The sequence below is a fragment of the Ochotona princeps genome, chromosome 28 (genome assembly GCF_030435755.1).
Source record: "Ochotona princeps isolate mOchPri1 chromosome 28, mOchPri1.hap1, whole genome shotgun sequence".
Taxonomy (NCBI): domain Eukaryota; kingdom Metazoa; phylum Chordata; class Mammalia; order Lagomorpha; family Ochotonidae; genus Ochotona; species Ochotona princeps.
Genome location: NC_080859.1, coordinates 10,368,782 through 10,395,595, shown reverse-complemented (window position 1 = coordinate 10,395,595; position 26,814 = coordinate 10,368,782). Strand labels below are relative to the sequence as shown.

General features: G+C 40.4%; 1 protein-coding gene across 2 annotated transcripts in view; it reads left to right on the top strand.

The window, feature by feature from the left end:
• KIAA0825 (KIAA0825 ortholog) overlaps positions 1 to 26,814 on the top strand; it is a 297,939-nt gene that overhangs the window by 176,580 nt on the left and 94,545 nt on the right. Inside the window, exon 20 of one of the 2 annotated variants that reach the window (XM_058656343.1) lies at positions 2,105 to 2,214. The exons of the other annotated variant lie outside the window; for it this stretch is intronic. Coding sequence (XP_058512326.1) covers positions 2,105 to 2,198 — 94 coding nt within the window. The 3' untranslated portion in view covers positions 2,199 to 2,214. Of the gene's footprint in view, positions 1 to 2,104; positions 2,215 to 26,814 lie in introns of those variants that run through there. 2 annotated transcript variants of the gene reach the window in all.

The following is a 26,814-nucleotide window of genomic DNA, read 5'->3' as shown; positions in this document are numbered from 1 at the left end:
CATTTGCTAGCATGCCAACAGATTCTTCCAGGTGCTGAAAATTAAATTTTAATATATTATTTAAATATTAAGAGAATTACAGTTTCAGTAATTTTAGTGCTACAGCTGGAGTGTAAAACATGCCTGTAGAATGCAGAACATTCAGATACTATGACATATAGGAAATTTCTAGTGATTAGCCTTGATATTTCATGGATGATGACTTTATTTGGCAATCATAGTCTATATAAACAAATAAATATAAATGTGTGTGTGTGTGTGTGTGTGTGTGTGTGTAAAACCTTGATTTCGTTTCTAGTACATTAGGAACCATTTACCTTAACTGCAAACTATTATTTGTCATCATTTTAGGTAACTTACTTAAAAGATGACTATATCAGTGGCATAGAGACTTAAGATATTGGAAAGAATATGGCTGAGAATTCTTCGACCTGTTATGGCTCAGTACACCTTATCACTGTATGTTGAGGAGAGTTTTAAATCCTGAAATATTTTTGACCTATTTGTCTTCTGCGTTTTAATGGGAATAATCTCAAAATTGCTGGAAATGAGGGAGATTGCTAACAATGCCATAGTCTTGAAGACTCTAAAGGCAGTACTCATGAGTAACATCCCTTGTCTCATGACAGGTTTTATTTTGATCTTTCCGAATTACGGAAAAGCCAATTAAGAACAGTATCTGTGTGGTGAGATGCTCTGTTTGTTTGAAATTCAGAGTAGGGGATAGATTTGACGATGAAATGTCGTACATTACAGCATCTTATACCTTCATCCTCCGTAGTAAAGCCTTGTCCTTGTCTGGGACGTGTGCTGCGTCTCTCCACAGCCTCTGCAGGTAGGTGGCTAGGGTTCCAATCTCAGCTCCATCCTTCAAGCTGGGTGACCTGGGACAGCCTACCTCTCGGTGCCTCAGTTTTCTTATACTCAATGCACACCACACCAATACTTGTGCAATACAAAGGTTGTTGCAAAGATGAGTTTATCACATGAAGGACTTTGAATTATACCCGGCTTAAGTACTCGACAGATGCTGGTCATTCTATGAGTTTTCTTTCATCAAAATTATTATATTGTTATTAGCTGCTAGGTTGGCATAATTAGAATTAGGTAGATAAAGTATTCACTTCTCTAACTCTTTTTTCTTTCTGTTTAAGATTTATTTCTGTTTGAAAAGCAGTTTGCCAGTGAGAGAGCTTTTTCAAAAAAGATTTTTTTTTTAAGTTTTATTGCAAAGTCAGATATACAGAGATGAGGAGAGACAGAGAGGAAGCTCTTCTGTCCGATGATTCACTCCCGAAGTGATCGCAAAGGCTGGTGCTACCCCAATCCGAAGCCAGGAGCCAGGAGCTCTTCCGGGTCTCCCATGCAGATGCAGGATCCCAATGCTTTGGACGGTCCTTGACTGCCTTCCCAGCCATGAGCAGGGAGCCGGATGGGAAGTGGAGCTGCCAGGATCAGAACTGGGGCCCATATGGGATCCCAGCATGTTCAAGGCGAGAACTTTAGCTGCTAGGCCACCACGCCAGGCCCAAGAGAGAGAGAGAGAGATCTTTCATCCACTGGTTCATTCCCCAAATGACTACAAGGGCTGGCCTGGGCCTGGACTGCTCTTCAGCCAGAAGCCTGGAACTTTTTCCACATCTCCTATGTGGGAGCAAGGGCTCATGGACTTGGGCCATCTCCTTCTGGCTTCCCAGGCACATTAGCAGGAGCTAGATTGGAAGTGAAGCAGCCAGGGCTCTATCAGGGCCCATAAGGGTTCTGGTATCCCAAGCATAGGCTTAACTTACTGTGCCATGACACCAGCCCCACTTCCTCAACACGTGAAGGGGCCTTAGCACTTATTCAAAAAATACTTCTCCTAGGTAACCAATTACCTTGGATTATTTAACTCAGTAAGATAAATAAACTCATTACTTGGAATTTCCACCTTGGATCTTAGTTTTGTTCCTAACTCCCAGCAAGTGTGAAAAATGGTGACACAAACTGTCAACCATTCAACAGAATCTCAGAGTTACATAATTACTTCTTAAACCACAGAACATGTTTTAAAAATATAAGAGTAAAGAATTTGTCAGCTTCTTCATTTTCCCTCTCTTGGTAGTGTAATTCTAGAAATCACTCAAGTTTTGAAAGTTTTGACTGACTTTGAAGATCACTCCAAGAAAAATAATTGTACGAATTCTATTTTGAAATAAAGTCCAGGTAAGGACAACCTTTTTTTTTAATGTATCAATGTAACTGAAACGTTCCATTATAAAACCTGAAAGGAGTTGTGTCCAAATGAGCAATTAACATGATGTGAGTGATCTTCAAAAAGTTCATGGAATTGTGTACTACAAAAAAATTATGAATTTCACAATTTTTGCATCACAGTAAGTGTGTCTTTTCACTCCATTTCCCATCAACTTTCTGATGTGCCCTTGAATTTGGGACTGCCTACCATAGATCAGGATTATTTTAGACTGGAGGGTGGATGTGTCTAGAACAATCTGGATAAAACCTTGAAGTTTATATTCTAGGAAGAGAAGGGGCTGGAGTTGAATTTTGTGTGGCTCTGATGGCCATGCAGGTCTTGTTGATGCACCACAGAGAACCTGATACAAATCATCTTGGATTGAGGTTTGAGGCCTGGAGCACTGTAACATCTAGAGCTGGGGAGAAAGAGGAACCCATTAGGAGACAGAAATAAAGATCCATGGAGTAGGAGAGCTAGCCCCACGCCGTGCCCTGACAGCTGAGTGAGGCTGTCATGGAGGGCTCATGGGTCACCCTCACCTTTGTCCTTAGGACACTGATGGCCAGGGCCGGCCTCTGGTCTCAGGGATCTGTCTCTCTTTTTTTCCCCATGGAAGCTTGTTTCCTTGCCTTTTTGCTCATTGATGTCAACTCTGATACAGTAACAGCAATAGAGATACCTTTCCTGCTGGCTTCTCCAGGTGCGTCTCTGCCTTGGGACTGATTTAGGGCTGACCCGAGGTAAGCGTTGTGGGGTGAAGAAGCTGTGCTTTCAGGAAGATCCTACTCAACCCCCCCCTTCCCGCACCTCCAACTCCAACATTGCTGGGTCTGTCCTAATTCTTCAGCCTCCTCCCACTTCCCCCAAATACAACCCACTTGGTTCTCTTTAAAGTTATTTTTGACTAATAATTGTAACCAAATGATAATAAAAATGGACCAGAAAATGCTACATACAGTTTCTGTCTTCATTCTTTGTATCCATTTGTGACCCATTGAGCCTGTGGTTTTTTTGTTTGTTTGTTTGTTTTTTACTTCTAAAAATAACTAAATCTGCATGTAAGCTCAACCTATTGTACCATCCATCCTGTCTGGCTCTCCACTAATCAGGAGAGCTTGGGACCACCAGTGGTGCTGTAGCCAAATACAGATAATTTGTTTTCTACAAGAATTTCTTTCCCTCACGTAGTTATTAATCTTAATGTGGATCCGATGGAATTTTTCTGAGATTGTCCAGGCCTACTACATGATAACAATGTTGTTTCTATGAGTATCTCTAGTTCTTAATAAGCAATTTATTTAAAAAATAAAAACCTTCAGAATGTAATCCTTTTATAGTTGAGGTACACTGTTATGTAGTTATAGCCATCTTTATTAATTTCAGATCAATCATATATGCAGGTATATTGCTAGAAATGTTTATGTGTGATATAGGATAGACATAATTACTAATAGGAATTCTGTATTTAAATTCTCTGGAATATGGAAGGCAGGAATTTTTTATGGGAAATAAATTCTCTTTTGTGAAATAGTTTTAATTATATTTTACTGAATCACAAAGCATTTAATTTTTGCCTTTCCTAATTTTTAAAAGTAATTGTCGAAAAAAGTGGTACATAGGAATTAGCCATTTTTCAAGTACCATAGTCTATGAACACAAGCCATTTTTCAAAAAGAAATGAATGTTGCATCTTTAAAAAAATTCATGTTTGAAATTAGTGGTTGAGGTGTTAATGTGGTGCATTGTCATATCAAATAAAGTTGGCTACAGTTGGGTAAGTTTAAATGTGAAGATTTTCCTGCAGAAATGTACCATACATGGCACAATCAGTATGCTTGCTCTCAGTGTTTGAAATACAAAGGCTGTTTAGGACCCGGTGCTATCTCCTTGTGTTTCAAAGCACACTTGGTATTTGTTGTGTCATTTTCACTTCACAATAGCTGGAGGAGGAGGAGGAGGCCTGATAAGATGATCCCTATTTTATAGATTAAGATGTTGCGGCTCCAGGAGGTCACTGAGGTCTGGGTGCTAGTGAGAAATGTCTGACCCTGTCACTCTGAATCCGAAACCAGGTCTCTGCACTGCCGGGCGTGGCCTGACACTTTGGGAGGTAAATTGTCTTTAGGCCCACTGCAGTATCCCGGGCCTTGAGGAGCGCAGCAGCCAGCTTCAGTGACAATGGGTGTGCGGCTGTCATCCTGGCTGATTGTATGCTTAGGGAGCTGGGGGAAGCCTGGAGCGCCAAGATCAGCCAGCCAGTGCCGTGTCTTTCAGAAAGGAAAGCGGAGGCATTATCACGCTTCGGGTCTGCACAATATTTCTGCACAGTTCACGGCGTGGCTGCCTTCATGCAGCCCCGCAGGGCTTCCTGGTTGTCCCATAAGGCGCGAGTCACCGTCGCTTCTGGATACTCAGTTCCATAAAGGCGAGGTGGTGCAGCCCTGGGAAGACTGAGGGCAGGATATAGACCTGTAGGTACACAGAGTTTTGGTGGTGGAGGAGGCTTTGTTGTATTCCTTTTGCGCCGGCTCTAGGGCTGTGGCCGTTCACAGCTTCGTGTTCTGATTTAGGTATAGGAAAGGGAGATGGGAAAGCTTCCCGCTCTTCCTCTTGTCTTTCTCATATCACTTGTCACCAAGGGTCAGGAGGCAGGCAGTAATTACGGTGCCCTATTTTCAGAAAGGGCTTCGAATGAGAAGAGGTCTGAAAGAAGGTCTGGGTAGAACCCATTGCTGTTTTGAAGGTGGTGGCCCATTTAACGTGAGGTAGTTAAGCTCTAGGGACCAAGGGACATTTTCAACGTACTTTTAGCCCATTATGTGTAAAGTATTTTATTTAGCCAGTGACAGCAACTTAAAAAAAATTATATAATCACTCCAAAGGAATGAAAGGAACTGCACTGCCCCAACTCCAGGACCAGGAAAACCCTACTGGGGAGTACCCCATGTGTTCTGTTCCCTTGTGGCTCTCCGGCAGCCCGATGGGCTAAGGTTTATTTCTGGACGTCTCAGGTGTGTGCTCACCATCCAGGGATGGTGTTAGGAGGCCACAGCCTTGGATGGACACCCTGACGTAGATTGCAGTTGACTGTCTTCACTGCGGGTGGCGGTGGCTATTTTCATCCCCTGGCTGGGAATAGGGTCATCGGAAGAAGATCCACCTGCCAGGAGGGAGAGCAGTGTTCTCGGCTTCATATACGTTGGGTTTTGTTAGGAGACTTTGCTGTTTGGTTGGTTTTGTTTGTTGTTTGTTTTTGTAAACAAAAAAAAGTATACTTCAGCTTTCGAGGTTTCAGATTTAGTAGCATAAATTGGAATAAAAGTTTTAATCATCATCTTATTCAGACCAAAGACACAAAACTATTATGCGGAAGTAATAATAAAGTGTCAATATTCATGAATACTAATAACTAAGGTTTAATTGCTTTGTTTTTTTTTGTCTTAAATACAGACTTTTTGAATATACCAAATAAAAACCGTAACAATATGGGAAGACATGCGTTATAGCCAATTGGTACCATTTGGATCTAATTTAACCCCTTTGTTGCTTTGTGTTCTGACATTCTAGAATTTGACCAAGATCAGTTTCCTTCACCTACATGCATATGGTCTTGCTTGACTTTATCATAATGATGGCTTTATCTCAAATGTAAAGAAAGTAGCACCATCACCAGTCACCAGAAAGTTAAGGTTTAACGTTTTGACATATAACATGGTAAATAACAGATACCAAAGAAGCAAACAGTGCTAAAAGTAAAGTTTGTAGAGTAGAAAAGATGTGGTTCATTTTTTGATTATCATCTGTAGAATGATTTCACATCAGGTCAGATCTTTGAAGCTCTCCAATCGTATGGTGCTTGTCAGTGTTCAGTAAGCTTGACGCTGTATCATTGGAGGAAATGATATAACTGGCCAATAAATGGCTAAATTAAGCGTTAGAAATATCTGAAATTTACATCATATATGGAAGTATTTATTCCTGTTTTGTCCTTATGTATTCAAACTGCAGAGTAAGAATTTGAAAACCTCACCATTGCAAGGTGATGGTGGTCTGTGAGACGGGTTCACCACTTAGCCCTGCTCACGCCTTGTCTCTTGTTCGGTAATTAAAAATAGCTGTGGGCATTTTGATCTGCTGAGATTTACCAACTGCTATAGCATTCAACATTTATAGAAGAATTTTTACACCTGATTTTTAAAAAATCAAACAAGCAAATATTACAGCAGCTTGAAGTGCTTTCTTAAAAGACAGAATAAATGTACCTCTAGGCCTGTGGTTTGCAGCGAACAGAGAATGCTATCATTAGCCTACCATCCATTTTAAATTAAAATCCTAAGAACAAAAGTCATTAATAAGTCCTTTGTCATGGATTTTAAAAAAGAAGACGCCTTTTTAGTATTTGTATGTCATCATGCCAGGCCTGGAAAATTAGGCTAATTTATTATTTAAAACACTGGTGGGATTCCTAATTGCATTCATCATTAGCTATGACACGTTTAGAACTGAGAGCCGTATCCAGTGAGAATTTTCCAGTTTGAATTTTGAAATAAAAATATTTTTCAAGAGATCCCTAGCTATTGCCTGTTACCATGGCAACAGTCCTATTTGTCTGCGAGCTCCGTCCGCTGCCAATGAGAGAGCGGGCAACGTCAACTAAACATACGAATACATCAAAGACAAATTCATATGCTCAATCTGATCAGCTCAATTAATGTAAGAACAGAAGCTGAAGGGGGTTAAAAGAGGGCACCCATTCAGGAGAGATGAAGCCCCTCTTAGCAGAGTATACAAGCCGGCCTTTTGGGGGAGGAATTTAGCACACTGTCAAAAACATTATCAGAAAAAGAAAGTAGTAGGCCTCCTACACCTAACAGATATGAAGCTGTCAGACAAAGAATAGCACTATTCATTAAATGACACTTATTTTCTCCCACTTTACAAGAATACAGCGAACAAAACAAGCAGGGGAGCAGCTGAGAAAGACACTTTTTTCTTCCCCTCATGATGACAGACATGCAGCAATTATGGTGAGAACTCAGGAATACTAAACAAGAAGGCAGCCTCCGTTCTGTTTATCACCTTAAATTTTATGTTACTAAATTTGCATGCAACTCCTGTTTTTGTTGTATTATTTATGTCTGGGAGAAATTAGACGCCTTTGTTTTTCATGTGGCGCGTTGAGTTCGGCGCAGCATACCTCTAAATTCTCCGAATTCTCTCACTTTTCATGTTAAATGGCCATATGAAGTTGAAATGCTTTTGAAGTAAGACATTTCCAAAGCACACACCAGCCTGCTCCGCTCCCTGTGAGGTGTGTGGGGGCGGGGGAGCCTGGGAGGCTGGGCTCATTAGTGCAAAGGGATATATTATGTATTACTCCTGCACATCTTTTTTGAGGCAATAGAATAAAAAGTTGTATTAATTGCCACCTTTGCTTTCATGCTTCATTTTACACACTGAAATGTTTTATAGCATGTGTCTATGTGTCTAATGGATCCTATATATATATATATATTTTTTTTTGGTTCCTTCAGAGAAGTTGTAGGAGATAGGTAACAACCAGCTTGTAGGGTTTGTAACAGGTACGTGCAAGTAGGAGTTCCCCTGAGATGACTGCCTTTTAAGAATCTTATGCTTAAACCATGATGATCTGATTTAAGGCCCATTATCAATAGTCTGCTCCTTATATCTGCATGATCGTGGACTGATTGATACTGACTTTGCAGCCATGTGCTCCATAATGTGCTGTCAGGAAATGCTGACAGATGCAATGAAAGAACAATAAATGTGGGGCAGCCGTAATGTAAAGGTCCAGCGAGGCTGTATGAGAACTGATAGCTGGGATATTGGCTCCTGTGTTGCCGTATACACCAGGCCCTTCGAGAGTTTAGCTGGTGAGTGAATTAAAATGGTCTCCTGATACCTGGAAGGGCGAGGGGGGGAAAATCTTCATTTAAGAAACTTGCCGACTTTGCCAAAACATTGCTTTAAAAGAGCAGGGCCAGGATTTTTTTTTTTTAATTACCTTCTCTGACTCAAAAATCTAGGCATGTCTGACACATCTGAGAAAGTATTTCCTTTAAATCAACACACAAAAAGGACCCTTTGTCCACCTTTTATGATACTTAATCCATTTATATAAAATTACAAAAGGAGACATTTTATTAGATTTCCTTTTAAAATATATATGGCATTTAATACTCTTTTTTAAAGAAAAAGAGAAACCTCTTGATCTTCAACTTGCTGGATGAATTTAGCTGGCATTTTGCCAGTGCAGGTTTTTAGCAGGTAAATAAAATGAGAAATCAGTTTATTCATAGCAAACCTGGTAAGTTGCTCTTTCCTCACCAGCCATAAAAGACAGCGCTGGGTGAGTTAGCTTGGACTTAGAATTTAGTGCTTTGTCATGCTTACATATTATTTTATATTGGTACCTTCTGTGTTCTAAAGCCCTTCTTAATGATCCTGTGCAGCTAATGATAATAATAAACACTGTGAGATTGATGCGCCAAATAAAGCAGAACCCCAATATATTTTTAACGACTCATTTGTTCCAAAAACAAAGTCGATATTCATAATCTTTGCATATAAAGAAAGAATCCGATACTGCCCCTGAGTTTTGCTCCTTTGATGAGAAAATCTAGACTGTTCTGAGCATTTGGATGTTTTTTGCTGTGGAGCTCCTTTCGGTGTCAACATGCTTTGGTGTGAATTCAGGTCAGAGCTGCCCTGGGAATTTTGATTCATGGCCTTCAATAAAGAACGTAAAGGGTATCTTAACTTTATTGATCAGGTTGTCCAAAATGGAGATTCTAATTTGACTTAAGAGGAGTTTGTGAAAATTATTTAATCAAGTGAATTTAATTTTTGCTATAATCTTTGAAGAAACAAACCCCACATGTTTTTTCAGATCTATTTTTGAGATACAGAAAAGCAGACCGAGAGAGAAAGGAAGGGAGGGAGGGAGAGAGGGAGATGAGGGCTGACATCTGCGGCTTCACTGCCCACATGCCCGCAATGCCAGGGCCGGGACCAGCTGAAGTTGAGCGTCAGGAGCTCAAGTCCAGCCTTCCACACTGAGCAGGAACACTCAAAAGGTGTATTATGAGATTTCAAAAATGCTATCTTCTGTAAATACTCAAAGAGTGTTAAACATTGACAAAAGATGGCTATGACTCTAGTTGCATAAATTCAAGAGAATAACTTCTTTATCTCATATTATTGGCAAAATAGATTGAGTCATCATTACTGCCTGAGATGCTGCAGCCTGGTGCAGAATTCTTCTGCAAGTCCTCTTTAGCACAGAATATTGACACCACAGACAGGAATGGTTCCTGTAGAGTCATGGGGGCCCATGCTGTCAGGGCCTGCTCCGGCACTTCCTGGCAGGTGGCACACAGACTCTTGACATGAATGATTAGAATAAATCCAAAGGAAAACTGATGCCAATTTCATCATCCATCATTTGTTCAAGATTAGACCGTGTGATCACAAATGTGAATTTTAAATAATTCATTACATTCCACAAGTAACAAGCATTTTATGCACACATACACACACCCCATGTACACGATAACCTGCATAAACAAACCAGATCACATACAATTATTTACACTTTCTCCTGTCTAGGAATTTTAAAGGTCCACGCTGATTGGTATGAATATTCATAAAGAACAATTCATTCTCAGCCTTATACCTTTTATGCCAAGAGTCAGCCTGCAGCAAATTTTTAACGTTCACGGCACAGACCTTTGAAAGTAGATGTGCCTAACAAGGAGAATGGCAGTGACTCCTGACAGGCAGGGACACTCGTGGGCACCCATTTAACTGGATCTTTTGTGTGGTCCGTATCACCAAGGCAGAACTTTAGATTTTACTAACACAGTCTGCAAGGGAGTATCTCCCTGGGAGTTTTAGACGACAGGCTTTACCTGCTATGGAAGAGGTGAAGTGAGATGTGTTGGATTTTCTTGTAAGGAAAGCATCATGCTTTTTCTTTCCCTCTGAATGGGTTTTTTTTGTGTGTGTGTTAAGATTAGAGACAAATAGAAATTATATTATACAATATGGCAAGCCATTAGCTTTTCATAAAAGAAATTTTATCTCCAGTGAAAAGCTTTTGATCTTAGAAGACTTTCTAAAAGGCTTTTCAAGTTCACATCTCATTGATGTTGTTTTGTTGTTTTGTGCACCACTGTCTGTGTATCGAAGTGAGTTCAGGTAGGTTCACTGCATGCCTGGCAAAATGAGGCACTGAAAGAATGTCTTGTTCAAATTTCTGTTTCAAAACATGTGAAATCAGCATATTCTTTAGAGCTTAAATGAACCTAAGACCTAATCACATCAGGATATAAGGAAAATTGTCTTCCGCCTTCTATCAGTCACACCTTGTGTTTCCATAACGTTTCGTGTTTTCGGATTCCAGTCAACTTCAGGAAACCGAATCACACTAAAAACAAAACAAAGCAATTGCCTTGCAAGCAAACAAACACAAAAAGAAACACACACACACACACAAACAAGGCCCTTCTTATCTTTCACACTCTCAGGGACATAGGAGTAGGCCAGGGCAGTCTCTGTCAGTGAAAACAAAAATGTGCAATGGCAGAAACCTGTCGCACGCTGGAGGTCACCCTTGCTGTGCACAAGTTTCCTACAATTTTACAAAGCAAAAGTAGACCCGACTTGCTTTTACTACGCACTACAGTCTTCATGGTATTTTGGCATAAATACATGGATGTTACACATCTTCCATGTATATTAAGTGCAATTTGAGAACACATTATGAAAATTTATGGTGGTCTGATTTTTATGATAAATAAGCAAATGACAAGAAGCTTTTCAAAAAGGAACCTTAGATATTCTCATTGTATACTATTTTTGATGGAGTTTTGAAACTCTTTCCAGGTTGTTGGAATGCTAAAGTCATATTCTTGCTCATTCAATAATTCTTTTTTTTATTAATTACATTGCATTATGTGACACAGTTTCATAGGCTCTGGGATTCCCCGAACCCCTCCCCACGCCCTCCCCCTTGGTGGATTCCTCCACCTTGTTGCAGTATTACTGTTCAAATCCAGTCAAGATTCTTTCATTGCAAGCATATACCAAGCATAGAATCCAGCCTCTTATTGTCCAGATCAATTCAACGGTTTCTTGGGGAGACCATCTCTTGTCTGAAGGTAGAGCTGGCAGTATATCATCCCGATCAATTAAAAGCCTCAACATAACATCAACAACAATTTGCAACATTATGGAATTCATTGACATGGTGTTGAGTATCCAATATGTTAAAAAAAAAATGCAAGTTCTTAACCAGATCCTGTGACTACTTCATTGACATTTCAATTTTAGTTTATATACAAGCCGCTTCTATACACCTTAAAATGGCTATAGGGTATTATTCAGCCGTCTCATGTCTATTTTCATTTTAGTATTTAGCAGTTTATAGTGTTGAAGCATAATTTTGCTGAATTTTGCAGATTTTAGGATAGTCTAAACTGGCTTATAACTCCAACAAGGCATATGTCAGTAGTTGAGGCGCGGAACAGTTTTAGGAGGGGTGTGCAGAGAAATCTTCAATATCTTAGTGAGGAGTAACTAATCTTTGTGCCCTACCTAGTAAGGTATATGTGAATCCACGCTAACCGTTTCCTGTCTGGTTCTAAGCTTCCCTTGCTGTTCTCTCTCTATTCTAATTTTTTGTTTGTTTATTTACTTGTTTTCTTTGGGGGGGGGTGCTCCGGAGTGACCCTGATGGTCATTGCAAGAGAGGGTGGAGTCATTCAATAATTCTTCAGATATAACTCTACCTTGTGATTTCCTACAGGTAACATAACCCTAGTTAATACCACTTGTAAATACGATCATTTCTGTATTAATTTTTCCACGTAATTTATCATGATATGCTACTTGACCCATTGTCTACTGTTTTCTACCATGTAGAAATTACTATTTCAAATTGAAATAACATAAATATTATAACTTCATCTTACTAAAAACAGAAATGAATTTTTAACCCAGTTATGAAATTTGGCATATAAATAAACAAAATTAACTAAGCTCATTAGTAAGACTTGTTATTCTTCCAAATGTCTCAGTCTCAGTGATAAAACATGAAAGTACAGCTTACATCCAGAAACATTTCAAAATAGGAGCCAATGGTAGAGGGGAAAATGTTTGAGTCCATTTGAGTAAGAATAACCTGAAAACGAGCGGGTTCATCATCTTGGAACAACAGTGAGCCAAGGTGAAGTTTCAGGTGCACCTCATCACCAACAGACAAGGAGAGTAACGAAAGATATGAAGAAAAAAAACCCACACATTTTATGTCTCTGAAAGCTGGAATTGAAATACCATGAATTTTCCCCGTCATATAATAACTTAGTATACATGGCCAATTTTCTTTCTCACAGTTACATTGTATAACTTTTAAATTGTCCATCTAGGGGCCGGTGCAGTAGCCTAGCTACGAAAGTCCTCACTTTGCATGCGCCGAGATCCCATATGGGTGCCGATTCTAAATCCCGGCAGCCCCACTTCCCATCCAGCTCCCTGCTTGTGGCCTGGGAAAGCAGTCAAGGACGGCCCAAAGCCTTGGGACCCTGCACCCTTGTGGGAGACCCAGAGGAGGCTCCAGACTCCTGGCTTCAGATTGGCTCAGCAGCAGCCATGTGGCCTCTTGGGGAGTAAATCAACAGACGGAAGGTCTTCCTCTCTATCACTTCTCCTCTCTATATATCTGACTTTACAATAAAAATAAATAAATCTTTAAAAAAATCTTTTATGTAAAAGATTTTTCCTCTGTAGTCTCATAAATGTTTTGCATAACCTATCAGTTATCTTGCACAAAGGACAGAGGTCAGAGGAACTCACATGTAGAAAGCTGATGTCAGCAGATTCAACTGAGGGGTCCATAGGCAGGGAGCAGAGAGAGCACATGGTCACATTCTGTTGTTGAAGAGTGGCCTAAGGTGTCCACCCCACCTGCTGTGCCCTTCAGCACTGATATCCTTTAGGCTGCAGTGGAAGGCACCGACAAAGCCGCAGGGATCCAGATAACTGGGTTTTACAGAGAGGTGACAGTGTGCCATCTCTTCTCCCCTTGCTTCTGAGCTGCTGCCAGTGTCACATCCTGTGTCTGAATCCCCCCCGGTTTTTTTTTTTTTTTTTTTTTTTTGCAGTCTAGTCATTCTGCCTGTTGAACTATCAACAGGGTCTCCTTGAAGTCTTTCCCCAAACACTGTTGCGCCCATGGAATCTCTCAAACAGTACAGCCCTGAGTATTGCATTCATGTCAGGTTTAACATACTCAGCCTTGATTTTTTTTTTTTTAGCCCGAAACCATGTGCCTGTCTTGTTCATCAGCCAGTAAGTTTGTACGTCCATGTGCCGCAGGTACTAGCTTCTGTTACCCTGTACTTCTCACTGCCCTGAGCGGGGTGCCGGACCCTGAACAGCTGGAAGTCATCTCCTTCCCCTGAACTCGCAGAGCAGCTCCTTTGCACCACTTCTGTGACCCTCATCACTTCATTCTTCATGCTACAGTCATCTGAGAATGTGTTCTATCTCCCCTGCTAAAATGAAAATTCCTAGGGAGCAGAACTGTGTCTCATTCATCTGTCTATTCCACTGTCTTCATCACAAGAATCATGCTTAGCACTGTGTATTCAGTGAAGTGTTTTGGCCACTTCCAGCATTTACAGAATATCCTGGGACACGGCGTTATGCTAGCTGTCCTTGCTTGTACCATAAGGTAGCCTGCAGGGCTGTGGGTGAAAGAGACATGGCTGAGAGTGATCCAGCGCAGGAGCCAGCGAAGTGAGGGCAAAGTGGTCAGTAGCAGCTCCTGACGAAGCATCTGCTTTCAAGCTTTTGAGCAGAAATGTGTGAACATGGTACACGTTCCCTCTAAGTCCAGCTAGAATGGTTTCGTCTTTGGCAGAGTTTTCTCCCTCCTGGGACGATGCCATTATTTCTATTCTACCAAAAGGAGCATGAGGCTGCGAAAGACCTTTTAAGCTTGAACGCTAGGACAGATCTCGGACCAAATGGAAGAAGACACGGTATGCAGCCAGTCTCGTGTATCTGTAGAATGAATGACCTGACTTATTGAATGAATGAACGAATCAGTGGGTACAGCTACACACACCTGTTTATTGATGGAATCCAGTGATAAGCAATCTGAGAGCACACATATTCTTTAATTCAGCAGGGGAATATATGCTTTTTATGTACAAAATCCTATTTCTTGAGAATCTTTACTTAAGCTTGCATTTCTCCGCATGAATGCAGGTACCGTTATGCTTTAACTAGTGTCATAACGATTCTTTCCCCTTCTGGAATTTTACTGCTACTCATCAGCTTTGAGTGCAGTGACTGTGTATCCACTCGAGCTTTTAAACCAGCGGTTCAAGCTTCTTGGGAAAAGAGGCTGCATCTAATTGTCCCGTCTCCCATAAGTGCAAAAGTTCTACTTCTAATTTGTTCTCAATGTGAAAAGAATCTCCAAGAAAGCACCCTGATGAGTTCTGAGAGGTGGTGCAGTGGCTCTCCCTGTCGGAGTGGAGGTCAGAGTGTCCTACTCTTCACAGAGATGCCTCTTAAGTGCTGGATTGTTGATTTTCATTTTATTTCCCCAAGAGTAGCATCTAAATAAGTCAGTGTTGCAATAACGCTGAAAGATTTAGAAAAACCCTTGAGGGGTGGATGCTGTGGCACAGTGGGTTAAGTCGCCTGTTGGCACACATCAGAGCACCTCATTCAAGTCCAAGCTGCCCTGCTTCTGATCCCGATTCCCATTAAGGTGAATCCTGTAAGGCGGCAGATGAGGATTCCAGTACTTGGGTTTCTGCTCCTCATGGAGACCTGGATGGAGTTGCAGATTCCTGGCCATGGACATCCTGGCCCAGCCCTGCCTGTTGCAGACCTTTTAGAGTAAGCCAGTGGATAGAAGATCTTTCTCTCCATGTTTCTCTCTCTGTTTCTTTGTGTTGGCTTCCCAATGAATTAAAATAAGTAAGCACATTTATACAGAATAAAAATACTTGAAAATTCCCTTCCTCTACCCAGAGTTTTCGCCAGTGAAGAAAACTCATGCATTTTCATCCTGTAGTTCTTTCACTCTGCGAGCCATGATTTCGTTCTTAGTAGCTTACTAAAGAAACCACTTTGTAATACCAATGAATATTTCCTAAAATTGTGATTTCCCAAAAAAGCCACTACATGAAATAAGAAGGATTTTAGGAGCAATGGGTCCTGCTTTTAATATTACTAACTTTTGCAATATATATGTATTTAAAAGTTATGAAATCTGGAACCCAGTGCAGTAGCCTAGTAGCTAGCTAAGGTCCTCACATTGTATGTTCTGAGATCCCATATGGGTGCCAGTTCATGTCCCGGCTGTTCCACTTTCCTTCCAGCTCCCTGCTTGTGACCTGGGAAAGCAGTAAAAGACAGCCCAAAGCCTTAAAACCCTGTACCCATGTGGGGACCCGAAGAACTTCCTGGCTTCTGGCTTCAGACTGGCTCAGCTCCAGCCATTGCGACCACTTGGGAAATATTACCAGTATATGGAAAATCTTTCTGTCTCTCCTGTTCTCTGTAAATCTGCCTTTCCAATAAAAACAAATGAATCTTTAAAGAAAAAGATAGCCAAATTGTCAAATAACATATTGTAAGTCAGATGTCGGAGTGCCGCACGAGGCTCCGGGAGAAAGCTGGAGTGGGTCCTGAGTGTCACCTGGTGGCTTAGGTGTCCTAACCCTTGGCGACTTTCACTCCAATCTCTTCTCCCTCCTGTGTTTTCTTCATTAACTGAGGCAGCTAACCACATGAAGAAGTCAGGGAACACAGGGATGGCTACACCAGCCATGCTCAGAGTGGCGCAGGTATTGGTAATGACATCATTCCCCCCCACACACAAAGAAATATGGATGCGGCTTCTATGACTTTTCCATATAGTGCTGGACTTTCTCAGTTCATGGTACTTCATCATCTTAGCAGTTTTTAAAATAGTGAGAGCATAAAAAAAATTCTGAAGTTCTTTTCCAGTGTATTCATAATAGTTTGATTCAGGAGTTTACAGTTTATAACAGTATACTTACTAATCTAGACATCTCTAAAAGACAATGAAATACAAGCATACCTTTGATTTGGGAAATTCATCATGTCCTCAAATAAGCTGCCCTATGGGGTCTCTTTTGATCTTTAAATGTCATCCACATATATGGACATAGAGCCACTATTTGCTTTATTCAGTGTTTTAAGTGTTCTCTTTCGGGGCTGTTTTAAGCATTGAGCTCCTGAGGCCCCAGGAGGCCTGGGATGGCTCCAGCAGAGGTGAGAGGGAAGATGTCACATGTACCAGGAGGGAGCAGACCGATTTTCGGTGTGTGTTACACTAATGCCCCCAGGATATATCCTTTATCACTTTCAAAAATTAAGGGGGACTCCAAAAGTTCGATGTTAGCTCCGTTTAAGGCACCATCTGAATCTCTTCATAATCACCTTCCCCATCCACAGAGCAGTGCCCGAGTCTCACCCATGATAGTCACGAAAACAAATTTTAATTGAGTTTGGCATGTCAGAACCCTTCCCTGAGTTGTATGTTTGATGTACCATGGCACATTTTCAGTGACTAAAAAGCTGCCTCCTTGCATATCTATTACACATCCTCAGTTAGTGAGATCTTGTTACACAAGCAGTTGCCTTATTATTTTTTACACCTGCACTTTGATATCACAGTGGTTCATTGTCAATCGACGCAATGTATCAGAAGCGGCCCAGCTAATGAGCACACAGTTGCCTTCAGTTCATTTTACATCGTGAAAGCCTACTGGGATATAGGCTGTAAAAACTGGGGGAGGGGTCTTGACATTTTATAAATGTCATATGTCAATCCCACAGCGTGGTGGCTGTGAAACACTGCATTCTGATGCTATCATAGTCATATGATAGACCGTTTTCACTAGCGGGCAAAGAGTTTTTTTCTTTTTCTTCTTTTTTTTTTTTTTTTTTGCATAGCACTGCGGAAAGGTGTGTGCGTATTTTACAAGGTAACAGTAAGCCTTTTGGCTTGTGCACAGCAATCAGGAAACATTGATCATTCTTTTTTAATATAAATGAGCAGAGGAAAAAAATTTTGGAGACAGTAGACACGTGATGTGAGCACTTAAATTCTTGAATGTTTCTTGATACAAGGAATATTTTGATCTTACAGTGATCAGATTTTGGGCAACTTTTTTCTGTTGCTATAAATTTAAGTTAAAATTTGTATGGCAGGAGTGAAAACTCAGAACATGGTATCTAAAGTTAGCCTTATTTTAAAGTATATTTAAAAAGCTTGATATTAGCAGGTAATTAACCCCATTATTCCTTAGTGCATAAGGCTTTTGATTTTACGAATAATGGGAATTGTGTCGTCAAATACAGAGTAAGAAATGTAGTTTTATCTTTATTGCATTGTGGACTCTTGTGGTCACCACAGTATTATGAACTTGGAGTATGAGAGCAAAGGGTGTGAGGGATTTTTATTTCTGGAACATTGTAATTTTTGAGCCAATTAATTTTAGTATCCTACTCTGGTTACTTTTAAGTGGAGAATTCCTTTCCTCCGAGGCTAGCTGTGTTTGGCCTGCTGTCAGCTCGTCCTGGGGTGGCTCACCCTGGTCTCCCTTCTCACCAAGCAGCAGGCAAAGAGATGGCGAAGGAGCCACAACCTGAGGCCGTGAGACAATGATGATGGAGAAACGACAGTCACCTCGTTCAGTGGGGAGACTCAGCAAATGTTCAGGTCTGCAATGGTGTCATTATAAACCTTTGTCCAACAGGCCAACCTCACATAAGGCGGCCTCTCGTGTCATGCACATGGGTAACCTCCACCTTTAACCCTGATTGTTCCTTTTTTTAAATGATAAAATACCCGCTTTACTACAAAGTTGTAGCATTACTAACTTGTGTATACCTAATGAGATATTCAAAAGTGAAATTTACACATGTGTATGGAGAAATAGGCAAATCCACATTATTAAGGGAGATTTGCCTGTGTTTTTTTAACATTAATTTCTTTCTTTAATTGATTTTTGATACAGTTTAGTTGGTGTTGGGGTCTGCCTTCCTCCTCCCCCAGGGTCTCTGCCCTTCCCTCTGTCTTACAATGGGTGTCTTTCGCGAATTTTCACAAGTCCATTATGCTGCCTCTGGAGTGTATCCCAGCCATGTCGGAAATTGTCGGTCATTTTGTTGAGTTCATTCTTATATCCCAGGGACCTAATAAAGGTACAAAGAGGACTAGATCTTCGTTATTTATGGGAAATATAAAAGGGAGATATAAAAGTATAAAAGGCAGTGATAAAGGGAGATAAATATATGTATACATATGTGTGTGTATTCAAATCTAGGGATATTACATGTAAAGCTTAACCTTTTGTCACTTCCTACTTACCTGTACCTTTTGTAATAAGATCTTGTGATGTAATTCATTAGTCAACCATCTGTAAGAGACTGCTTGTTTGTAATTACCTGAGATGGTCAATGTCCCAGTCGATCCTTTCCTTGACAGGCCACCACAGGAGCCTCACAACTCTAATTCTGTGATGGCTCTTGTCATCAGAGCACCTTGACTTATGACACACCCGTGGGAAGCAGACTCACTTTCCCCTCTCACATGGTCTTATCTTCATCTCATGCTAAGTAGTAGAGCCAGGCATACGTCTGAGATTTCTACAGCAGCACTCCATCACCACACCAGATATTTGCCCCCGGAAATCCATTCAGGTTTCTCCCCATACACGTAACTTGAAGCCAAGTTGAAGTTTTATTCAAAGTCTTGCAGGCTAAATAGATGAGCATCAACTGGACCCCATTTTCTGGGTGCAGTGAAATTTTGAACACAGGATTCAATGACTGTCATTTAAAGAACATGGTGAGAAATCTGCAATCTCCTAAAAACCTAGCAGTCTCAGGCTTACAGCCGTAAAAAGGACTCGCGCTGTGGCCAGGATTCCCTGCGATGACGCTGGTGCTGGCACACGCTGGGAACTCCTGTGCCATCTAGTCAGGGGCAACCACAGCTCCCCCGACCCTCCTCTTTTAGAACCCTCTGAAGTCCCCTCCGAAGTACATTAGAATGTAGTTAAAATGAATGTACTTGAAGTGAATCCTGTAACTTGTCAAACTGAACGTGAGCATTCAATTTCATAGGGGTTCCGCCTCTTCTTTATAATACACAACTATGCATTTCCAAGGTTTTAAGCTTCTCAAATTTCTCACTATAAAATTAAACTTGATGTGTTGTGAATTTTCTTTTACATAAAAAACCACTTGAGGGGAAATTCTAGAATCATATTACTAATAAATACTGGTGCTAGAGATAGAAACGTTTCAGGTTATTTGCTTGTTTGTTGATTGGTTTTTCGTTTCTTTTTTAAATATTTATTTTACTTGAAAGGCAGTTACAAAGAAGAGAGAGAGAGAGAGAGACCTTTCATCTTCTGGGTCACTTCCCAAATGGCCACAGTGATTGGCACTGAAGCCAGGAGCCTGGACCTCCATCCTCTTCTCTTGCATGGATGGCAGGGGCCCAAGCTCTTGGTCCACTTCCGCTGCTTTCTCAGGTACATCAACAGGGAGCTGGATCAAAAGAGGAGCCACCAGGAAGCTAAATGGTGCCCAAGTGGGATGCGCCTGTTACGCAGGATCACTTAACCTACTACAGCACACTACCATCCCATTTCTCTAAGACAATAAAAACAAAGCAACACTTTATTTTTCATTGGAATGAAAAACTGCATTTAAGCTAATTGTATTGATTAAACCTGGTCACAATTCACACTCAAGAATTTTCCTATGTTTAAGTGAAATTTGGGGTTAAGATTTTTTTTCCTATTTTAGATTCCGCAAGGTATGTTACCTTCAAGATATTTTTAAGAAGTTTTAAGCTATAAGTTGAAAGAGTTAGACAGTTGCAGTTTTCAACACAAATTTATATTTCTCTTAATACTAAGTCAAAATTGCAGATACCTAGATTCTGTGTGGCAAAACTTAGAGCATGTGTTTTTCTTTCTTTTCTATTATCTAATTGCCTCCATAGCAAGTATGTGTACATGCAATTATATATTAGTTGAATTTATGGATAGTTTTAACTTTGTCTGGCATCAAAATGCTTCATGCGAAAGTCTTTTTAAGAGATAAGAATAGTATTCGTTTTATTTTTACATGCATTTGTTACCTGACAGATCTTGCTGGTGCTCTGTCATCTGAAAATAATTGCAATTTATAACTCTCATTTCCTTTAAGTGAAAGAGGCAACAATTTTAAAATATCTTTTTCTCACACAAGCTGAAAATAAGAACTTTGTTTTTTGGCAATATTGTTATAAATAATCTGCCTAAACTATTAACTGTAAATACATTGTTAGAGACATGCTGAGAGTAGACAACCCATTAAATTTTTTTTGTTTAAAACTATCCAGTCCTGTTGTTCAGTAAGACAATTTATTCATACAATCATATAAAAATCATATTTAATAAAGAGCAATCCAAGGCAAAGAGGGAAAAAATGTCTTTATCCATAAGCAGCCAGATGAGAAATGGATTTTTATTCAGTCAGATCCTTTTAGTCAATGAAACGGCATTTTCATGCATATTGCACTCAAGTGATAATTAATATAGTCTAATTCAGGACATGATGCCGGAATTGATGTCCTGTCATCGATACCCCATGTTAAAATCAAACCTTGACAGGGGTTTAACACCCTGGAACAGGTCATCATACGATAATACTCTTTGCTTCTCAGTATTTGTCTTCAGCCAAGCAAAGTATTACAAGATGGGGTAAGGGGAAAAAAAGGGAAATAATTACAAATGAAGAGTGACGCGGGCTGTGAATAGAACATATGTTAGGCTAGGCAGAGGCATCAGTGAATTATATCATCTCATGATGAAGCGGCACTGGGGCTGAACGGGCCTATTTTAAACCTTGATGTATTTTATCTCTACTGTATTTGGACTGTCATCTTTGGAGAAAGACTTGGTATAATTGAGAGTCAACTCCAATCTGCATGACTCAAGCATGAAGTGGGGGCCAGATGAGCACTGCTATGGAGGCCATAGAAGCTTCTAATAAGAGAAAATGAACAATCTACTTTTTTTATGCCTTATTGTTGTAAACGTATTCCATGAATACAGTTCTCTGGATTACGGCTTCCAAGCAGTGAACTTGGGGATGTGTTCTAATTATTAAGATAGGAAAAGAGACCAGCTCATCGTAAGATGCTTTTTAGGGAGCTAGAATCCAAACTTGCTTTACAATAGGCTCTCCTTGTTAGAACCTATAGAAGTAATCAAGATAATTTGATCATGGTGTGTTTTCATTCTATTTGATATTTATTTGGCTATTTTAGTAATATGTTTGTATATTTTATAATAAATACTCCTCTTTTTTTTTAAGATTTATTTTATTTTCATTACAAAGTCAGATATACTGAGAGGAGGAGAGACAGAGAGGAAGTAGAGCTGCCGGGATTAGAACCAGCGGCCATATGGGATCAAGGCGAGGACCTCAGCCACCAGGCCACGCTGCCAAGCCCAATAAATACTCCTTTAACATTCCTTCCTATTCTTTCTTTAAAAGAATTCTCATGGTAAATTCAGAAAAGACACTCCCTTCTCTGAATATTGTAAACATTTGGACCAACCACTGTGTTGCACATTGTTTATGGCTTTTAGCTTCAAGAGTTAATGTACAGTCGTCTGTCTCAACTGGAGAGTAAGCGCCTCAGAAGCACAAGACGTAATTCACAGTGTGTGTTTACCGTGGTGCTGGGAACACCACTTTATAAAACAGGTGATCAGCATGCTTCTTAGGTGAGCAAATACTCACAAGGTTGGGTCTATATGCATATGGGAAAGACCTCAAAGGATCTGTGAGAATATGAAATTCAAAGATAGTTTATGTGAGTGCAGAATGTTTAATACTCATTGTAGCTTCACAATATAAATTTCCATGAACGTTTTCATGAACACTTATGCATAGTGTATGCATAGCATCGATTAAGTTTGGGAATATTTTGGAATGTTTACATTGCAATTCATCAATCAGCATTGATTGGTTTGAAAACATTAAATTTTAGGCCCGACACAATGCTCAGTGGCTAAAGCCTCATCTTCCAAGCACCAGGATTCCACCTGGATGCCAGTTCGTGAACCAGCTACACCATTTCCCATCCTGCTTATGGCATGTAAAGCAGTAGAGGACGGCCCAAACCTGGGGCTTTGAACCCATGTAGGAGACCCAGAAGAAGCTCCTGCCTCCTGATTTCAGATTGGCTCAGCATCAGCCATTGCAGCCATTTGGGGAGTGAACCAACAGATGGTCAATATCTACCTCTCTTTCTATAAATCTGCTTTTCCAATAAAATAATTAAGTCTTTAAAAGGGGGGAAAGAAAACATTAAATTTCTACCCAATGCAAAGTGGAGGGACTGCAAAGCAAGAAATCAAATTAGGTTTGAAGAGGAAAAAAGAGGAAAGAAGAAAGCAGGATAGAATTTATACTCCATCAGTAAATTTTCTTTATAACTCATTCAAAATTCAGTAGGAAATGCATTAACTCATGCAAAAAAAAATCGGAGCATGCTGTGCAAAATTGTTAGTGAAAAACATGATCAGAAGAGTTCTGCTGTTCCGTGTTAGGCCCCAAATCCCGTTCCTGTGTGTGTCCCATCATGTGCCTGGAAGCAAGTAGCCTCAGGTTCACTCCCCGGTGTTGAGTTTCCCTGACTCATCCTTCATGCTACCTTACTTCATTTGTTTCCTGCCCTGCTCTCTTGAAAACACCTGCTAATTGCTGTTTCACCAAATGAAACAGAGAAGTTGCTCCTTCAGCTAAAGTCTTAGGAGAATGTTTAGCAAATTCAAAACTTGTCAGAGGTGCTCAGTCATAATTCTGCTTAGCCAGCCAGTGCCATTGAGCTGCCAGCTTTTGTGCCAGTGGCAAGCAGATCTCATTTTTCTTGTCCAATTTTGAGAGGTCTTGTATAATCATCCATATGATTGATAAATACCCAGCTTCCTAATGTAAAATAGTATACCATTGCAAAAGAAAATGTTATTGACCATGCAATTCTTTGCATCATTGAAATATTATTTATTATCTCATTTTGATAACTTGGCAAAGGTCTAATGTTTAATTTTCTTAACATTTCAATGTTCAATTAATTTAATTCATATAAATTATTGTATATTAGTAATGAGGCACTTGACTAAGATCAAATTATAGTTTAAAATACATATATAAATATAAAATTTTGGAGCTGTTTTTCTTAGCAAATGCTCTATGATACAAAACTGAGTAATGAGATTTTATGATTACTCTAACATGATTTAAATCGAGATTAAGTATGCGCATCCTTGAAAAGGGATGAATTTTAATTTTTACAAAAGAAGACAAGGAGTATATAACCTTAGTGGAGTATCTTAATAGTAAAATTATTTTGAAATATACATATTAAAAATGTTCTCTTGATCTAAAACACACAAAGTGATTAAAATTTTTTTTCAGGTAAGATATCCGCTTACTATATCATGCTACCAATTTGACACTTAAATTATGGTTATTCATGTGCAAAATATTACTAGAATTCTTTGGGTAAAGTATATGCGTAAATATTTGCAAAGCAGATATCTAGTCAAGCAGCAATGACGCCAGCTGGAAGAGCCACAGCCACATGTTAGGATGCCTGGATTGGAGTCTCAGCCCTGGCTCTTAATTTCAGCTTCCTGGTGACGCAGATCCTGGAAGGCAGCACTAATGGCTCAGGTGTCTGAGCACCACTCACTCACCCTCACCGGGAGCCAAGCCCCCTTCACCCTGTTCTTGATAGGCATTTGGGCAGTGACCCAGTGAATGGGAGAGCTGTCTCCTCCCCTCTCCTCGCCTCTCTTCCGCTTCCCCCTCCCCTTCCCTCACCTCTCCACTCCTCCCCTCCCTTCCTTCCCTTCCCCTCTCCACACACTCTTTCCCCTCCTCTCCCCTCCCCTTTCCACTCCTCTCCTCACCTCTTCACTCTTCCCCTCCCCTCACAACTGCTCTCCTCCCCCTCAAATAAAAAAATAAATACCAACAGTTGTGGGACATTGAAAATTTGTTTACTTACTTGTGGTGCAGAAAGAAAAGTCTCACTTCCCAGTTTACTTCCCAAATGCCTCCAAGAGTGAGGGCTGGGCCAGAGCCAGAGCTGGGAGCTGGGGACTCCCTGCAGGTCACCCCCATGGGCGACGTGGACCCAGCTGCCTGAACCGTCAGCTGCCACCTTCTTTTAGCAGTGCAGAGTCAGGGGCCAGAGCTGACCCTCAAGCACCGGTATTCTGATATGGAATGTGAGCAGGCATCTTAACCAGGAGACCAAATACCCACTCTCCAGTTGTTTACTTCTATAATAGTTTTATCTTGATTAGTAATCCAGTAAAAAGACCATGGAAGTTTTCATAGCTGTGTGCCCTGACTTTTGTTTTGTCATTTTTACCAAGACAAACAGAAACATGTAACAGCTCTAGTTAAACACCTTCTGTGTGCTGACTCCTTGTGCTAACATATTTCAACAATAATTTATGTCATTTTCCTTACGCTCCCCCAAAGTCATTTAAACTTTTATCATTGCTATTAACACCTTATCTCTTCCTTTCAAGTTAAAACATCGAAGTGGTAAAATACAATACAACTCACTTAGGGATTACAAGTTATGAGGGAGGGTGGGATTCACCATAACAATTTAATAGTGAATTTCAATAATGCCGTCGGGGGTCTTCAAAAGCTCACGGAAAATACATACTATGAAAAAATTGTATATAAACTTCAAAAATTTTTGCACAAGGATAAACTTACCTTTTAATCCTATTTTTCATTGATGTGTGTACCTAAATCAAGGGGAGCTTTCATGTCCCTCCTTCTCCTGAGGGTTGTACCCATCTTCCTACCCTTCACTTGCAACCTTCATCTAAGTTCCTGAACTTTGTGAAATGATCATGGATATAAAGCGATGCATGATCCTTTTGAATGTTTTCCACAGATCTTTATAATGCTTTGATTGTTATCCGCTCACTTACCATTTGTGTATGTGAAGACTTTACCAGATTTCAAAAGGTTGTCATTCTTGCCTTCTTTAAAACAAGGGCCATTGCTATTACCAATTCCTAAAAGCCTACTGATGTTATGAGCGTTGTCTAAGAAATTATGAAAATTACTGTTTTCCACGTTCTTGTCTTTAGCAGGTAACTGAGAGCATCTGGGAAAATAGTAGTAGAAAATACCTCTGCCAGGCATAATCCTGTTCTCAGCCAGTGACCTTTTTACAGCATATGCTTACACATCAGGGTGGAGGAAAAGAGGGGCAGGGCAGGGCCTGCCTTCAGTTCCAGCTCAGCAACAGGTGCTTCCATGTTTCCTGGTATCAGATCAGGACAGACGGGTACAGCAGAACCCCTGTTACCTTGGCATTGCCACAAGGACAGCTAACGAATACAGCTCACACTCCAGGTAGACCCCTCATGCAAGCCTTAATAGAATTTTAAAAAAACTGATAATGGAACTGTAATTAATCTTACGCTTAAATAATTTCTGGTGACTGTCAGAATAGTCCAGGTTCCACAATTCTTGACAGGCATGAAACCTGTAGCAGTTTTTCACAGAATTGGCACATGGTTTGACTTGGCAAACAGAGTGTTTAAAGCTGTTTGTAGAAAAGTTTCCATTATTTTTACGAAAGCTGCTACAGACTTTAAACACTTTTTCCCCCACATTTCAAACGTATGTGTGTTTGTTTATGGACAGATAAAAATAATCATATGAAAAATAGAAACCCATCCCAGGTATTGCATTAAATTTCTACTCAATTAGGTGCTAAGTCTCCATCCCAAAAGACTCACACTGGATGTGTAGCTAAACTTCTTTTTCTAAGTTAGCCAAAGCAACCTCTAATGTCCAAGTTCTTCAGCCTCTGTTTGCTGCATTGCAGCCATCTTGTGAGTCACCTGAATCTGTACTTGGAATTAAACTTGATAGCGTTTTATTATTTTAGACCTTCATTTTCCTGAAAAAAAAAAAAGCCCTGTTACTATTTTAAACACACCCATCACTAAGAGATGAAATTAGAAGGAATGTAGGCTGATGGTTTGTATCTGTGAGTTGGTGGACACTGCTGTGCTGGATTTGAAGCACCTGCTGTGTGATCTGGCCACCTAGCCACAGGCCTGCTGCTTTATTTCCTGCCTTGAGATAGAGGCTGCTCGATTCCCATCATTTCAAGTTCTTCCCTCAAGAAACTTTGGGTGAAAGCAGAGTTGTTCTGACCCAGAAAATAACATTCGTAAGGGAGAGGAGGTGGGATGGATGTGGCTCTCTTCTTGACCCCTTCATCCTTGGGCTCCTGGTTGAAGCTGATGAGACCATGAACTTGTAAGTCCCTGAGTCCCAGAAAACACAAACACTCTTCATCTGCTCCAAGCGCAAGAACCTGTCCACCAGATGTTGAGGTTCCGTATCTACTCTAAAGTAGGTACTGCTGCTTCTCCCAGAGC